This window comes from Symphalangus syndactylus, chromosome X (assembly GCF_028878055.3).
Source record: "Symphalangus syndactylus isolate Jambi chromosome X, NHGRI_mSymSyn1-v2.1_pri, whole genome shotgun sequence".
Lineage (NCBI taxonomy): Eukaryota > Metazoa > Chordata > Mammalia > Primates > Hylobatidae > Symphalangus > Symphalangus syndactylus.
Genome location: NC_072447.2, coordinates 22,831,612 through 22,849,237, shown reverse-complemented (window position 1 = coordinate 22,849,237; position 17,626 = coordinate 22,831,612). Strand labels below are relative to the sequence as shown.

Here is a 17,626-nt window from a genome sequence, read left to right as displayed (position 1 = left end):
TAGGCCCAGTCCACCTGGCCTCCATCCCGAATCCTTGCATCCCTCCCCAGGAGGAGGCGCTGAAAGGTTCTGGGGACAGAAGCCCCAAAGAGCCACCCCCATTCCAGTCCACAGCAACCATGGGTGGTCCCTTATGGAGAGGGGGAAGGCGTGCCAGCAGGGGGTGTGGCTCCCAAGGGCCTTCACCCGTATGCGCATGCGCACTGAGCTGACCAATCAGAGAGGAGCGTTGATAGCCAGGTCAGCTGCTCTCGCGACAACTGAGGACCCATTTTTCTAAGAGAGCCTTGTGGTGCCAGTGTCTGCAGGTTGTGTGAGGAAGCCGCATCCGGGTCCCTCAGGTGAAGCGCTCGCGGTGGGGAGGCAGGAAGGCGAGCATGCGGCCCTCTGGCAACCAGGGTGTGAAGCGCTGAGCAGCCAGCTGACCTGCACACGGGCAGCCCGAGACCCCTGACCCCTTCTTGGCTTTGGAGTCCACCATGCACGTGCTAAGAGGCCCCAGGGCTGGACGGGCCAGGAAGGATAGGAGGGGACACTGGCATCTTCTCCGTCCCCTCCTGCTCCCACAGGATACACGGGGTGGGCCAGCCCCACCCTTTCTTGAATCCGCGGTCCCGTTGGTTCTCCTTTCACATATCCTGTTTCCTTAGCTTACTTAGTTTGACTTTGCACTCAACCAGGTTCAGGGGTCGCCTCTAACTTCCCAGGACAGCCAACCATGGAGCCCGTGGGCAGGAAGCGCAGCAGGAAGGCTGCCGAGGCTCAGTCGGAGGCTCAAGTTAGGGCCGCCCCGGCGAAGAAGCATACAGGTAAACACAGCCCAAGGGGCCACGAAAGAAAGTGCACTGCCAAGGAGATGGTCTGTCTGCTCTCTGCGCGGGGGGCACATGGGTAGCCCGAGACCCCTGGCCCCTTCGTGGCCTTGGAGTCCATTGTGCATGTGCTAAGAGGCCCCAGGTTATCAAAGCAGGAAATGGCCCTGGCATCGTTGCCTAGGGCCTGGGTCGGGGCGAGGCCCTGAGGGTGGGCTGGGATGGGCCAGGGCAGGGAGGGAGCTGGAGACACCTGAGTGATCCCCAGGGCCCGGGAGTGTCCCGGGGGGCTTGTGCCTGTGTGCAGTGGGGAGGGGTGGGGCAGGGGAGGGGGGCGTGGGGGAATGGAGGGGGTGGAGAGGGGAGCAAGGGAGGGGTGGTGGCAGAGGGGGGAGGGTCGGGGGAGTGGCAGACACGCAGGGGCCAGGTGTGGGGCCAGGGATGGGGGCAGGGGAGGGGAGGGGTGTGGAGTTCGTAGGGTGAGGGGATGGGGGGAGGGGAGGAGGAGGGGCGGAGTGTGTGGGGAGGCGACTAGCAGGGGTGTTGTGGGGGACAGTCCGAGTGGGTCCCTCCAGCCCGGCCGCCTGTCAGGACAGGACACTTGGGGTCACGAGGGGTCACCTGGGCATCCAGGCAGGCAAGTGGCAGTGCAGCCCCTGACATTTCCCCAGAGATGGCTGGGGAGGTCCTGTGTCACCCGTGGTCCTCCGGGCCACGCAGGTCTCTGGGGGACACAGGGGCAGGGCTGAGCTCTGTCCCAGGGACACCGCAAGGATCCTGCAGGGGCCATTCAGGTGTGCGAGGCAGCTGTGACTTCTGCAGCCAGCCCCAGGGACGGGCTGGACAGGCCAGGAAGAATAGGAGGGGACACTGGCATCTTCTCCGTCCCCTCCTGCTCCCACAGGATACACGGGGTGGGCCAGCCCCACGTTTTCTTGAATCCGCGATCCGGTTGGCTCTCCTTTCACATACCCTGTTTCCTTAGCTTACTTAGTTTGACTTTGCACTCAACCAGGTTCAGGGGTCGCCTCTAACTTCCCAGGACAGCCAACCATGGAGCCCGTGGGCAGGAAGTGCAACAGGAGGGCTGCCGAGGCTCAGTCAGAGGCTCAAGTTAGGGCCGCCTCGGCGAAGAAGCATACAGGTAAACACAGCCCAAGGGGCCACGAAAGAAGGTGCACTGCCAAGGAGATGGTCTGTCTGCTCTCTGCACGGGGGGCACCTGGGCAGCCCGAGACCCCTGGCCCCTTCGTGGCTTTGGAGTCCATTGTGCATGTGCTAAGAGGCCCTAGGGTTTCAAAGCAGGATCGAGGGCCTTAGGCTTCCGGTGGAAGGCTCTTCCTCATAGCAGGGTTACGGATGCTCGCAGAGCAGCTCTTCTCCATGGGTGTGGTCCTAACATCCAAGGGATCTGACCTGTGAGTGTTGTTTACTGGGACTTGAACCCGAAGGGCTACCAAAAATGCCTCTGTAAAGTTGTCAGGAGCCCAGTGATTCCATGCATAGCTCTGCTTTAAAGCTTTAATTGGTAGAGAACCAAAAATGTCCACAAATAATATGTTTCTCTACAAAAAATGTCCACAACAGCGTCTTCCTCTAAACATGGTTTGTCTTTTAAATTTTAATGCAGGAAAGGATCCAGTCAGTGATGAATGTGAGGAAAGAAACCCTTTTACAGAAACAAGGGAGGAAGATGTAACTGATGAGCATGGGGAAAGAGAACCTTTTGCTGAAACAGATGAGCACACGGGGTAAACTGTTTTAAGTCACTTTTGCCTGTCGGATAGGGTCTTTTAGGAAAAGTCAGCTTTGGTTCATGTCATCACTATTCTATTCTACACAGAACATTTCACATAAGACATATCTTTCCAACAAGCATGGCATTTTGTGTAGCATTATGTTAAAATTTTGATGTAACTTTTTTTACAGGATTCATACCATGGAGCTAGAATATATTGCAGGTATGTTTTAGGAGCTATTCGTTGTCTCTGATAATTATTTTCAACCATACAACTGTTATAGTAGGTTATATGAATTAGTGGACGACAAGACTGTCTTAACATACCTTCTTCTCATATATAGCATTTAACATATGTATTTAATGTAATGCGTTTAATACATTTTCATACTTACCTTTTTGATTGTTGATGTGGAATGTGAGAATGCTTCTAACAATGGTGAAATGAGAGGGATGGCTTTTCTTTCATTCACATGGAAATTTAATTATTTGGGAGATATTAGAGGACACTGGAGGAGAAACAGCTCTATTCATTCCTTTTAGTGTACATAGATTAAGTATATATATCAGGTTTTTTTATCTTTTATTTTAGGTTTGAGGGTATGTGTGCAGGTTTGTTATATAGATAATTGCGTGTCACAGGGGTTTGGTATACAGATTATTTATTACCCAGGTTATAAGCGTAGCACCTGATGGGTGGTTTTCATCCTCACCCTCCTCCTACCCTCCGCCCTCAAGTAGGCCCAGGTGTCTGTTGTTCCTCTCTTCCTGTCCGTAAGTACTCAGAGTTTTTAATATGAGTTTTTATGTTCCTAATTTAGCTATTCTATTGTCACAGCTTTCTGATTTTTTCTTTAAAGTACAAGAGAAAATTGAATTATCTAAAATGATGATATTCTATTATTATTCCAGTAATCAACTGTGTACTAGAAAAGGAAAGACAAGTTTTCTACCCAGTGAGAAACATGTAATTGGATCCAAAAACTCATACATTTTGTATTGCCATGTGAACTGTTAGTTGCACTGACTGTTATAGGACCATATTTTCAAAACAAATTGAGAAAATTTGTGTAGAGACTGCGGAGACAATACTCTTATTTTTAAAACGCTCAATTCAGTTTTCAGCTCTTCTCTAGCGATAATTCATACCAGCAGTATATTTGGAAAGCTTTGCTCTGCTTGGTGACTAAGTGCTGGTTTTGTGAGCTGCCTAACTGCATTATAGATGGAGACTGTAAAAAATATTTGTATTATGGTGCAGATCTTTTATGATTGCTGAAAACTATTTTTAGCAATTGATGGTAGATCTCTGATGTGAAACCATGTTTAGGAAAGCATTCCTTGCAGTAGGACAGTTTTCTGAAACACAGCACTGTGGACAAAAATGTCATATAAAAAGCTCCAAGAAAATATTTCAAAAGTGTTTTTGAATGTATTTCTTTACTTAAGCGTAAATTTTTATGCCCGTGAACAGTGCTTCTTTTATTAAAATACAGTTAATAGCATCAATCACTAGATTGCTTAAAAAATGCTTTTCTTATTGTGTATTAAGTTATTTCTACCCTTTTGATGGTCTTATTAAATAAGATACTTTTTTGTATGTTTTACATAATGAATTGTGACAGTATTTCATGGAAACATGTCCTTTGAATTACAGGACATTTTATAAATGTAGAAATTAGAGTCTGTGTTTGTAATGCTTTCTGCACATTTAAAAAATAGAAAATTACCTGCTTTTTTTATCCTCCATAAATTAAGTGATTTGCAGTTATACCAATTGGAATTACAGTACTAATATTAATACGTAAAAGGTTTTACAGAAAACAAGTAAGTCTTGCTTTTTGAAATGATCTTTGCATTTTACAATGTAAATGTCCTTCCGATATTGCTGAACCATCATGTCTCACATTGATTTCAATATATGCGAAGAAACTACTTTTCAACATTAACTTTTAATGCATTTTCATTTACTATCTAGCTGACATTAAAAAGGACCTTGCTGCAAAAAGAAAAACGATAAAAATAGATAAAGCAGCTTACAGGAAAACCAAGAACACAATTGAACGTGCTTTGAGAAAAAAACAACTAAAAAGGTATGATTGTTGGCTTTTTTGCATAATGATATTTATATCATTTCTTTGTATTTGTTGGTGCAAATAATTTCAAAAACTATCCTGTACATATTGGCGTCTCTAGGGAGCAACATATTTTACTCGATCGTTCCCTAAGCAGGTAAGTTTCTTTTGTTTTATAACCTCAGTTTAACAGAATTGAGGTATATTATCTAGAAAGCCAATGAAGATGACCTCTTTTTGCCTTCCAGATAAAAATAGTCTTCCTGTAAAATTAATTTTTACCCATTTCTAGAAATACGGCAGCTGCATATAAGATAAATGTCTTCAACGTTTAGTCTGTAGATCCTTAACAATATTAAGTTATGTGGAAAGGGACAACCTTATGTTATAAATAGGTTATCTATTTTAGTTAAATTGTTTTCACTATTCCTTTTAGAAAATCATTGTTGTACCAAAGTGGAGAAATAGTTAAGTATTTCTTTTGGGAAATCTTACGGGATGAATGGCTATGATATTCTTGAACCTACTTATGAGAACCCATATGTTATTTAGTTTGAGGAAATGAAAAGTAAACTGCTGTTAGAGAAAATGATTGTTTCTGGGAAAGTTATAGTGCAGTAAACCCTCCTTTGTCTTCAGCAGGTAAAGAATGTAAGACAGCTGCTCTAGTAGTCAGTTAGGAAGGAATCCTTTCAGAATGAGAGTAACCCATTTCACCTTTTCCCAAAAAGAAGATTTCAGCTGCTATTACTCCCTTGCTACTTTATAGTATAAATTATGTCAAGTCAGTTTTAGTTTGAATAGGATTAATTTTTCATCTCTCTACGACATATGGCCGTATTACTTATTATGTGTTACAGGCAGAAACGTGATTATAGACATACTCAGAAGTTGCTGAATGTCCTTAAAGAATACATCGCAGAGAAGCAGAAAGATGATGAAGCAGAAGAAGCAGAAGCAGCAGAAGCTGCAGCAGCAGCAGCAGCAGCAGAAGCAATAGTAGAAGAGGAAGAGGAGGAAGAGAAGGAGGAGGAGGAGAAAGGAGAAGAAGAAGGAGAAGAAGAAGGAGGAGGAGGAGAAGAAACAGAAGAAGAAGAGGAAGAGGAAGAAGAACTAATTGAAGAAGAAGAGGAAGAGGAAGAAGAAGAACTAATTGAAGAAGAAGAAGAAGGAGAAGGAGAAGAAGAGGAGGAGGAAGAGGAAGAAGAAGAAGAACTAATTGTTGGTATCAGGCTTAGCTTTATGATTAACCTATTGTATCAATGTCTCAGGTAGTAATAGTTCATGCAGAAATCCAGCAAAGAAGGAAGAGAGCATGAGCCCAGAGAGGGGGGCCCATAAGTGGACTCACGTACTGGGGGAATATGATTGCCACGCAGCATTAGTGGTCCAACTGAGGTCAGCATCATAGTGATTAAGAAGTTAAAGTGAGCCCGGTTGGCATATTTTTCAAAAGCAGCTGTAGGGTTGGAATTTCCTGGGTTGGGGTGTAGCTGCGCACGTTGATAGAAGGAGAGTTGGGCAGGGCATAGACGCAGGGATAGGGATATGATGACTGGCTGTGGAATTTCAGCTGGAACTGAGTTACCTGAGCACATGGGGGTGGGCGATGGGCAGTGAAAAGTGTTCCATTCAGTGGGTGTCAGGTCCCAACAGACTCCTGAGCTGTAGTACTGAAGTGAGTGACCTACAGTGGCAGGAAGCTAGTGGCTGTGTGTTGGGAAGATGGAGAAACAGCTGAGTGCAGTGGTCAAGGGCTGGGACACTGCAGCCCCACTGCTTGTGATTCAACTCCAGCTTGACGATTGCTAGCTCGGGAACCATGGGCAAATTATTTATCTCTGTGCCGAAATTTCCTTATCTACAAAAGGAGACATGGTAAGAGTACCTACGTCAGAGGTATTCGGAGGATTGAAAGGTTCCTGTGTAATGGGTTTATTTAAATTTTTCAGGATGTGATCTGATCCATGACTGCTCTTTATCATTGCTATTATTAATATTATGCAGATGTTGCAGTCATTGGGAATGACAAAATCTAGGGGATGACTGTGTGAGTGAGTGCCACGTAGAGGAGAGGAGAACACTGTTGTTGGAGATTAGGTGAAGGTGCAGAAAGGCAATCATTATTGGAAGGTTCATCTGTGTGCATACTGAAATGACCAAAATTTATTACGTGTTTAAAATCTTAGTAAGAAAGAATGTTTCTTAGTTAATTTCTGTATAGCTCTTACCCATCTGTGGTCAACAAATTATAGGAAGAGTCGTCAAATACTCTACATTCAAAATCAAGAATTAAGACATATGTGTTGAATATGTATGTAGAAGAAAGAAAATTCCTTACTCAATGACTGATGAAAAAGGTTATTATATCATTTTAGCATATGGGTGGTGAACACAGTTGTTTAAAATTGGTCATAAACCTTGTTTAAAAGAAAGTGTTAAGAAGTATAGATTTAAAGAGTATTCCTATAAAGCTAATGCAGAATTATGTTTTGTAAGTATGAAATATTACCCAATTTTCATCACTATTGTTTTGTGCTCCTAGAAAGCATTTCAAGAAAAACAGAAGAGGTGGCAACAACCTACAAGTATTAGGAGCTGGAGGCTGAAAGAGATGAAGCCGCCACTTGAGCAATTCATAAAGGTCTGTTCTATTTGGTAGCATAATACATTATAAAATACAACACGTGCATAACAGAAGAAAGTCTGTTTGTTTCTGAATGTATGGAAAGACATTTTGGTTACGCATTTTAAATTACTTACCATTTTCACTTTGAATGTATTGTTCCAAATTTAACATAATTGGTAAATGTATTTTTAGGATTCATGAATAGTTTTGTGGGAGTTATTTAGAACAGGAAAAGGTAAATTGGAAATTTTACCTGGAAATATACATCTTGTGTATATTGTTAACTCATTGACACATTTATGCCGGAGGCTGCACTTTTTTTGGGTGTGAATAAACAGACCTTGGCGATGATCTTGAGCGGTAGGATATACATGACTCCCACAAGCTTAGCGTTCCAATAATGGAACACTAGGCATAAATGGGTTTTAATGAAGATTTTATTTTCAGTTTTCAGGACATCAATGACAAATCTATGGTGGAAGGCAAGAAGACCATAAATCCTTTCTGGATGTCTTTTTTACTTGTGTTGTTTCAAGAGTTTTAGTTAAATAGGAAGTAGGCAAGTGTAACTACTGAGTGTCTCTTTTATTTCCTGCTTTAATACAGGAGTATTTTATGGCATATTCACTTTCAAAATTATTAGTGACTAGTAATGGTTTTACATGACGATTTGTAGTCATAAGAGATGGTTCAGATGTATAACAGAATGGGAAAGCCAGCAGATTATTAACACGTTGTGAATTGTGAATTATCTGCTGTCGTATAGCACATTAGCAAATTGTCATCAATGACCTCTTCTTCATGTAGATGTACATTATTTAGGTAACAATGGAATTCCTTTCTGGGAGGTAAGGTATTCTTTTTAATAACCTTGTGAAAATACATGTTCATATTTCACTCTTCTACACTAACTGAGATGTGTTAAATAAACTGAGAAGAGTTTGAAAATAAAATTTTCAAGCAACTTGAGAATGATCTATACACAAAACAGTTATTTAAATAGAAGTCACAAGTAGAGAAAATGTTGCTATAATGTTCCCCAGAAACCATTTATTAATTGGTATGAACATGAGACTAGAAGTTTTCCTGTCAGTGTTAATGCTACATGTTACCACTTAGGGTAGGAACTTTGGTATCATCTTGGACTCATTCTAAGTCCCTTATCCTTCCCATGCAGTTATCACGAGGCAAGTTTTACCTCTGTAATGGCCCTTAAATTTCTTTTTTTTAAAATTCCCACTGCAGCTGCCCTAGCTCAAGACCTCATTCTTCCTTGCTTGTACTATTAAACTCTTTTCTGAGTTCTCTCTTCTCTTCTGAGCCATCCTTCATTGATCGGCAATATTATCTTCCTAAAACCCTCCCCTTCCTAAAATGCTTCCCAGCCCTTCCCTCTTCCCAGCCTGTCAGTGATACCCCGTCTCAGTTCTTAGATATTCAGAGACTCTCCCCTTTACATGACCGCCCTCTTAGGCTTGCCGCCCTCTGTCTTTGCTCCTGCCTATCCAGGTTGACAGCTTTCCCTGAAGGAATTCACTGTTACTCTTATGCTTTTCTCATGTTCTTCCCTCACAATGCTTTAAAAAAAATTTTTTTTGACCAATTTAAACCTTTTGCCAACTAAGTCAACGTCAGTCTCCACTGTTGGCTACATGTCTGAGTGAGTTGCCCTTCCATAGCAGTTACACAATTTTTGTATTTTTTTTTTTATTTGTGCATTTGCTCATGTCACAGGATTACGGAAGAGATTGTGCTTACATTTTTTAGATCTTCCTCAGCATTAACATACAACATTTTCAGGAGTAGGAACTGTTGAACTATTTGTTGAGGGAATAGTATATATTTCAAACATAGTTACATTTTTCTCTAACTTGATGAGGTCATATCACCAACCATTTTATCCCTTCAATGGAAACCACTTTACGTAGACTATTGCTGATAATACATGGGTCACTACCTGCTGAAAAAATATATTTCATGGTAAGCCTGCCTGACTTTTTCTGTCTTTGCTCCATCTTGACCTTAAGATGCTCATCAACCCATTTTATTCAAGCAAAGTACATGACCATTGGACCTGCTAAAATAATATTTCACTGAAATCTGGCATTAAAAAATTTGAGTGGGTATTTGGAGCTCCATGTATTGGTTACAGTTTTTTTTCAAAATGAAATAAATAACCAGCATCCTTTGAATATTAAAAGCTGTTTCCTTTTGACATCTGATTAACCCTGTTTAAAACGTGAGATGTAAAGTGGTGGTTTGTCAGTGAAATAGACTTTTTCTTTTAGGCTACCAAGGATGCCAAAGACAATTATTACATCATTTCTTCCGATGAAGAAAGTGAACTTGATAACTAGCCGTGTTTTTAAATAAAATCGTGTCAGAACTGTAAGTAGTGCATATTTAAGATTAAAAACTCAGGATTGATGTAAGCACTGGAATATTTTATTTGTAGAAATGTGTGTCACAGTTACTTAAATTTTTTTTTGAAACAGCTTTTGGAAGAGTTGGCGCTTCATTGTCTCTTCAGCCTCTGTTATTCTGATGACTGAAGAAAGAACTTGAACCTATGTTATATGATACAAGCACAGCTTGAGTACAGTAAACTACATGACAGTGTTTTGATAATTGTTGTATAAATCAGTATAGCTCCTCTGTCATTTGTCTGTTAAATGCCAGACCTCGTTTCTATGATCTGTTGAATGAATCCTAGACACTTCTATGAGAAAGCAGGGATTGCATAGTTATGTACACGGTCAATTTAATTTTAACATTAAAGATAATTTAGATTTCGATTTGGCCTCTGTGGATCTGTATCAGTTCCAAAAATGTAGAAAGCATAGGCATAGAAAGTACATTTTTCTCTAATAAAAGAAGACAAAACCTGCTGGGTGTGGTGGCTCACGCCTGTAATCCCAGCACTTTGGGAGGCCGAGGGGAGTGGATCACTTGAGGTCAGGAGTTTGAGACCAGCCTGGCCAACATGGTGAAACCCCATCTCTACTAAAAATACAAAAATTAGCCAGGCATGCTTGCATGCACCTGTAGTTCCAGCTACTCAGGAGGCTGAGGCAGGAGGATCTCTTGAACCCGGGAGTCGGAGGTTGCAGTGAGCCAAGATTGTGCCACTGCACTCCAGCCTGGGGGACAGAGCAAGACTGTGTCTCAGAAAACAAGAAGACGACGACAAAAGCTATCCTATCTATGCATTCTTTTGTATTTACTCATTAGGATAAAGAGGCAATTCCAATGAAAGTAGGAATTCAAAAAATAGATACACTCTATGGCCGTATCAAAATTATTAAAAATACCTTAACATCTGTGTTCTTGAAAAAATTAAACTACTATAAATAATTAAGGCAACTGAGCAAGATACACTAATATCAGTGCTGAGCCACTGGTTTGTGGGTATGTCATTTCCACAGACATCAAAATGCCATTTAGTTTGTTTTGGTCCATCATTCAATGATATCTCCCCTTAGCATTGATTGAAAATATTTTGTTAACATTTATGTATGCTTACAATTATTTCACATCTGTGGCAAGGTAAATTATGTAGAGTGCTTTGTTTTTCCAGTTTAATATTCATGGATTATGTGGAAGTTTAAGTATACCTGCATCTAAAAACTTGAATGATGAATTCGCCTACCTTTCCTTTTTTTAATGTTAATGTTTTCACATGTAACAACATATAACATGTAACAACATGCTTAAAAATAATTTTTGCATGTAAAAACATGTTAAGATGTACACGTTTTTACATGTAAAAGGAATTTTACATGTAACAGCATGTAAAAAATGTTCATTTGGAAACACTTTATTTAGTAAATATGAAATTCAGAATATATTTGGAGTAAGTCAGTTAAATGTATTCTTTTGCTGAGTTTCTGAAATTCCATTCATGAATTGTTCAAAACACAATACTCCCATTGGAAGGAGAGGAGTGACTTCCTCTCATTTTTCCTTGTGCTTTTTATTTTAATTGGCCCCTATATACCACTCTTATTTTTTCTAGGTTTTCCAACTTTAAGAAAAAAAGCAAGTTCATTCAGATACTGTTTTTCTGCCTATAATCACTTATGCAGGAATAAGTGAGTCCCTGTTGGGAGCATTTAATTCCTAAAGTTTGCATTTTCGTAAAGGATTTTCCTTTTACCCAAAGCGTGTGTTGGTACTAATAAGTACTCCTAAGTACTACTTCAAGTTTCTAAGAAGATCCTTATTTGAGATCTCTTTCGGTAGTTACAGAGGCAAAATAAGCACCACAGAGGTCCATGTGTGAGTTCTGTTGTACATCCTGGGCTACCTGACTATTTCTTCTATAGTGGAAGGATGAGAAAGAGGCCAAAATGTACTTAGTGGTGGAATAGTTGATATTTATGTCACCCCTTACTATCAAGTGAGTAACTGTGTACTAGAAGTCACATTTTTTTTTTTTTCTTTAACGACATTGTCTTGCTCTGGCCCAGCCAGAGTGCAGTGGTGTGATCATAGCTCACTGCAACCTTGACCTTTTGGGCTCAAGCGATCCTTGCACCTCAGCCTTCAGAGTGTCTGATAACACAGGTGTGCACACCATGCCCAGCTAAAATATATATTCTTTTCAGAGACGAAGTCTCCCTGTATTGCCCAGGCTGATCTCAAATTCCTGGCTTCAAGTGATACTTCCACCTCAGCCTCCCAAATTGCTGGGATTACAAGCACGAGCCACTGAGCCTGGCTGTATTATCTCACTTCTATATGGAATCTAAAACAGTTGAACTCACAGAAACAGAGAATAGAATGATGGTTACCAGGAGCTGGGGGAGGTGGAAGGCTGGGGAGTTGTTGGCCAAAGGGTACAAGAGTTCAGTTAGACAGGAGAAGTTCAAGAGCTCTATTGTAAAACATGGTGACAACAGATAATGATAGTATTATATTTTTAAGGATTGCTAAGAGGGTAGATTTTAAGAGTTCTCACCACAAAGAAAATTATACTTAGGTGAAGTAATGCAAATTTCAACTAGCTCGATGTAGCTATTTCACAGTGTATACCTATTTCAAAGCAACCTGTTGTAGATGGTATATACCATTTAAGTTTGTCAATTAAAATAAGTTAGTGAAATGTTAGGAATTAAAAATAAAAACATACATTCATTACCCTGCAGTTCTGTAGTTTCAATGTAAAGTCTGGACTGAGTGTCTTTGTGTTAAAAATCAAGATGGCAGTGGGGCAGTGTCCCTTCTGGGGGTTGTAGGGGAGAAGGTGTTTTCTTGTGTTTTTCAGATTCTGAAAGCTCCCACCATTCCTTGTCTCACGGCCTCTTTCTTCATCTTAAAAGCTAGCATTTTGGGGGGTCAGAGCTTTCTCATGTGGCTGTCTGGTTCCTTTCTCCTGCCTCTTTTACACTTAGAAAGACCCTTGGGATTCCACTGAACTCCCCCAGGGATAACCCAGGATAATATCCATGTTTCAGGTCAGCTGATTGGTACCTGTCATTAGCACCTTCCAACTCATTTCCTCCCTTGCCTTGTCGTCTCACATGTTCACAGGTTCCAGGGATGAGTTCCTGGACATCTTTGGAGGGTACTTATTTTGCCTACCAAATGCGCCCTTTCTTTAAATGCACCTCATCTTAAAAATGGCATTGTTTTAGGTGAGCACAGTAGCTCATGCCTATAATTCCAGTGCTTTGGGAGGCAGGGATGAGAGAATCACTTGAGGCCAGGAGTTTGAGACCACCCTGGCCAATATAGCAAGATCTAATCTCTACAAAATAATTTTTTAAATGGCACCATTATAAAGAGGGAGGTAGGATGGATTCCATCCTCTTCTCAGCCCTTGTCCAAAGGTGTTGACTTGCATAAACTGAGAAGCCACAGTGACAATAAAAAGCTCATCCTTGCTACCCCTAAGGAGAAACACCGGCTCCCATAAGCAAGTGACATGAGTGTAAGTCTCTGTGTATGTGTCCATGTGCTGGGGAAGGGATTCGTTGAGTTAATGGAGGCTTTGAGGTCTGTACTGTCTTCCACCTGGCTGCAAATTGTATGCGATGGCTCAAGGGATCCTCTCACTTCAGGCCTCCCGAGTACCTGGGAATACAGGCGTGTGCCACCATGCTGGCTAATTTTTTTGTGTGTGTTTTGTAGAGACGTGGTCTCAGTGTGTTGCCCAGGCTGGTCTTGAGCTCCTAGCCTCAAGTGATCCTCCTGCCTCAGCCTCCCAAAGTGCTGGGATTGCAGGCATGAGCCACTGCATCCAGCTGACCTATACACTTTGTTTTTTATTTTATTATTTTATTTTATTTTATTATGTTATGTTATATTTTATTTTATTTTGAGACAGGGTCTTGCTCTATCATCCATGCTGGAGGGCAGTGATGTAATCATAGATCACTGCAACCTCTGTCTCCTGGCCTCAAGTCATCCTCCCATTTCAGACTCCCGAGGAGCTAGGACCACAGGCACGCATCACCATGCCCAGGTAATTTTTGTATTTTTAGTAGAGAAGGGGTTTTGCCGTGTTGAAATAGACTCTCTTTATATAAAACATATGACTCTCTATTCTTGAGTACAGCTTAAAAACATTTTTTATTATTTGAATTTGTAGGAGTTTTATGTGTAAATAGAAAGGAAGATGCTTATGATAAAATTAATTTTTTGTAATTAAAATTAAAATTATCACATTAATATATTAATATATTTGCTTAACAAAATGTTAATATTCTCTTTAAATATCATTACTAACACATAATCCACAAAATCCTGCCTTGGATGTTACTACATAGTTTAGAAGTTTTATTGCATACCATAATCTTCGTAGTTCCATAAGTGAATTTTAACATCTCTAAGCACAAGAGAAGATCATATGCATCATTGCCCTTACCTTACATCTAATAAATAGTTGATCATTTCAGAAATCAGGCATTTGAAGCTGTGTGAACATGAACCATTCGTCATTACAGATGGTCCTGATCACATAGATACATGGTATCCAGCAATTACAACTTACAAAGTGTTATCAGTCCAAGATTTGATTGGTTCTGCAAACATAGATGACTCATTTTCCAGTATTTTCAAGTTGCAGCCCCATGTTTTCATACGTGTCATTTCTGATTTACCATTAAGCATGATCTGGTAAATTGTTTCTCTCGACTGCTCATGCAGTGTTTGGAACTGGTGCCATAGTAGATTTATTTTCTTCCCATCAGTATAGACAGATACATGTGCTTACTTCTAAACCTCATCAGCTACCACTAAGGACCAGGAAGCAAAATCTAAGTGAGTGACAGCAGTTTCAAGTTATTCTTTGATTCGCTTTTGGAGTGAGTTTGATGCAATCTCCTCGCTTTTTTTAGCCAGGGCCATTTGGCCAAGTTATCTGTCCTCAACCATTTCCCTTTGGGCTGCAATACTGTTTTGGCAAACACAGAAACACTAATGTAGATAGCTTGCACTTACAGTTTCCAGAATTTTTTTCATACAAAGAAGTTTTAAAATGTATAAATCTCTTTTTTCCTAAATTCACAAACAAGGTTGAATAATATACCACATATACATTTTAATACATATTTAAATATTTGCATATGAATATATACAATATATAATTAATGTAAACCATTTTATATTTCCTTGCATTTCTTAAAATCAAAGCCAAATCGAAACATTTTAAGTACAATGAAATAATTTACTGATAAAATTATTTCCCACTCCTATAAATTTACAGAGCCTGGGATTTTTATCAAATAAGCTTTGGATACCTTAAAGAACTAGCATAGTCTTCTTTTAAAATATATTTTTTAAATTTAGCTATTATTCTTAGTAGAGACAGAGCCTAGGCTGGTTTCCAACTCCTGGCTCAAGTGATTCTCCCACCTCGGCCTCCCAAAGTGCTAGGATTACAAGCAATGAGCCACTGTGCCTGGCCTAGCATAGTCCTTTACTAAAAGGAAAAAGCAAAAAGCCACCATAAATATTTGCTGAGATATTGAGTGAATGGATGGATTAAAAAATGAATTAACCAATGAAGCAGTGTCTGAATTTAGGAGAAATTCTTTTTTTTTTTTTTAGGAACATTAGTTAAAATGTGCTAAACAGCTCCATGCAACTTCTCCAGAATGATGGACATTGCCCTATGGACATATATGAAAAATGTATATATTTATAGCATATATATAGCTTCCTTGATTAGTGTATTCACTCTATGTTGTACTTTTTTTTCAACAAATGACTATAAAAGCCTGGTTATAATACAATTTCTATAGGCACTAAAACAAACAAATAGCCCCATCCCTATTTGTGTTCAGAATTTGGAAGTTGTTATTTTTGGGTCATTTTAAACCATGTTTGTATCTCTTTTTCTGAATTTGACTTCGTAATGCTTTTTTATTTTTTTAAATTTCTTTTTATTTATTTTAATTTTATTTCCATGGGTTATTGAGGAGCAGATGGTGTTTGGTCACATGAGTAAGTTCTTTAGTGGTGATTTGTGAGATTCTGGTGCACCCATCACCTGAGCAGTATACACTGAACCAATTTGCAGTCTTTTATTCCCTCACCCCCTTCTCACCCTTCCCCCATGAGTCCCCAAAGTCCATTGCATCATTCTTATGCCTTTGCATCCTCATAGCTTAGCTTCCACTTAGGAGTGAGAACATAACGATGTTTGGTTTTCAATTCCTGAGTTACTTCACTTAGAATAATAGTCTCTAGTCTCATCCAGGTCACTAGGAATGCCATTAATTCATTCCTTTTTATGACTGCATAGTTTTTTTTTTATCATATATATATAAGAAACTGATATATGTATATATCTATATACATATATCAGTTTCTTTATCCACTCCTTGATTGATGGGCATTTGGGTTGGTTCCCCGTTTTTGCAATTGCGAATTGTGCTACTGCAAACATGCTTGTGCAAGTATCTTTTTCGTATAATGACTTCTTTTGCTTTCTTTTCTTCTGGGTAGATACCCAGTAGTGGGATTGCTGGATCAAATGGTAGTTCTGACGTTCTCCCGCCGCCCGCGCACCTCTCCACCCCGCAGTCTCCGCTCTGCAGCTCACCCTCTGCTGCGCTAGACTCCCACGGGTGCTCGGCACAGCGCCCCTCCGCCTCCTCCCTGCCGACCCTAGTCCTAGTCCTCCTGCTGCCCCTGGAGCTGAGCCTGGCAAACGCCCTTGATCCTGGGACCCCTGCTCAGAATCTACCCGAGAATCACATCGACCTCCCAGGCCCACCGCTGTGGTTGCCTCAGGCCAGCCACCACCACCAGCGTGGCTCGGGCAAGAAGGAGTGGGGCTCAGGCCTGCCCAGGGAGGCCCAGGATAGGGCTGTACTCACTGCCACCAGGCAGGTTTCCAGGCCGCCAGGGCCCGAGGGGCCGCTGCCTGAGCAGAGTCCTGCAGGCCTGCTGCGAGTCAAGGACCTGCTCCTGGGGCTCGAGTTGCCCTACCCCAAGAAGGAGAATGGGTGTCCAGGGTGGGAGAGGGCCAGGAAACGCAGCAGGGAGTACAAGAGACGCAGGGACAGGCTGAGGCTGCACCGAGGCCGAGCCTTGGTCGGAGGTCCCAGCGCCCTGATGAAGGCGGAGCTCTCCGAAGCCAAGGCGCTGGATGCGACCATGGAGGAATCTTCCGCCAGTCTGGCCCCCACCGTGCTCTTCCTCACACCTTTGAGGCAGCACCTGCCACAGAAGAGTCCCTGATGCTGCTCATCGCCCCCCTGCGGCCCTAGGCACAGCGCAGGCCCGACGGGGAGGTGATACCCACACTGGACGTGGCCTTGTTCGACTGGACCGATTATGAAGACTTAAAACCTGATGGCGGGCCCTCTGCAAAGAAGAAAGACAAACCAGGGTAAACTCTCCAGTGACAGTAACGAAACATCATCAGCAGAAGGGGAACCGTGCGACCATCACCAAGACTTCCGGGAGGGCTGCGCTGCTTTGCCAAATTCCACCAGAACCTCACGTCACACAGAGGAAGGGGCGTTGCCTGGAGCCCGAGACGGCCAAAGGCAACCAGGGATCCTTCATCAACGTCTAGCCGCTCCGCGGGACTGGGGATGAGCTCTGGAGGTTTGCACAAGATTTGTTTATAACTAGCAGTGGGAGATCAAGTGAGGGACCAGATGGCCGAGGCTGCAGGCTCAGGCCCAGGACTCTCAACCCCGGAAGGGGAGCTGCTAAGTAAGCGAGCTGGGTGGTACCCAGGTGCTGGCCGGGTACCCAGGTGCTAGCTGGCAGCACCGGCGCACTCTCAGTCCGGACCCACACAGCCCGGCGTCCCGCTCTCCGCGATGGCAGTACCGAGATTGCCCTCTACTGTCCGACTGCAGCACTACAACAGCTTCAAGTTCAAAACCAAGAGGCCTTTTTGAGAGTGGAA

At 41.9% G+C, this 17,626-nt stretch overlaps 1 protein-coding gene and 1 pseudogene across 1 annotated transcript; both read left to right on the top strand.

Annotated features, from left to right (window-relative positions):
- Positions 1-505: 505 nt before the first annotated feature.
- Positions 506-10,616, top strand: FAM9A (family with sequence similarity 9 member A). Its single transcript, XM_063634957.1, has 11 exons — positions 506-579; positions 681-778; positions 810-840; positions 1,828-1,956; positions 2,443-2,563; positions 2,742-2,773; positions 4,529-4,643; positions 5,486-5,846; positions 7,171-7,269; positions 9,543-9,642; positions 9,750-10,616. The coding sequence occupies exons 2-10, from the start codon at positions 719-721 to the stop codon at positions 9,609-9,611; spliced, it is 1,017 nt and encodes a 338-aa protein (XP_063491027.1). The 5' UTR covers positions 506-579; positions 681-718; the 3' UTR covers positions 9,612-9,642; positions 9,750-10,616.
- A 2,160-nt stretch (positions 10,617-12,776) lies between these two features.
- LOC129475254 (draxin-like) lies at positions 12,777-17,284 on the top strand (annotated as a pseudogene).
- Positions 17,285-17,626: the final 342 nt, after the last annotated feature.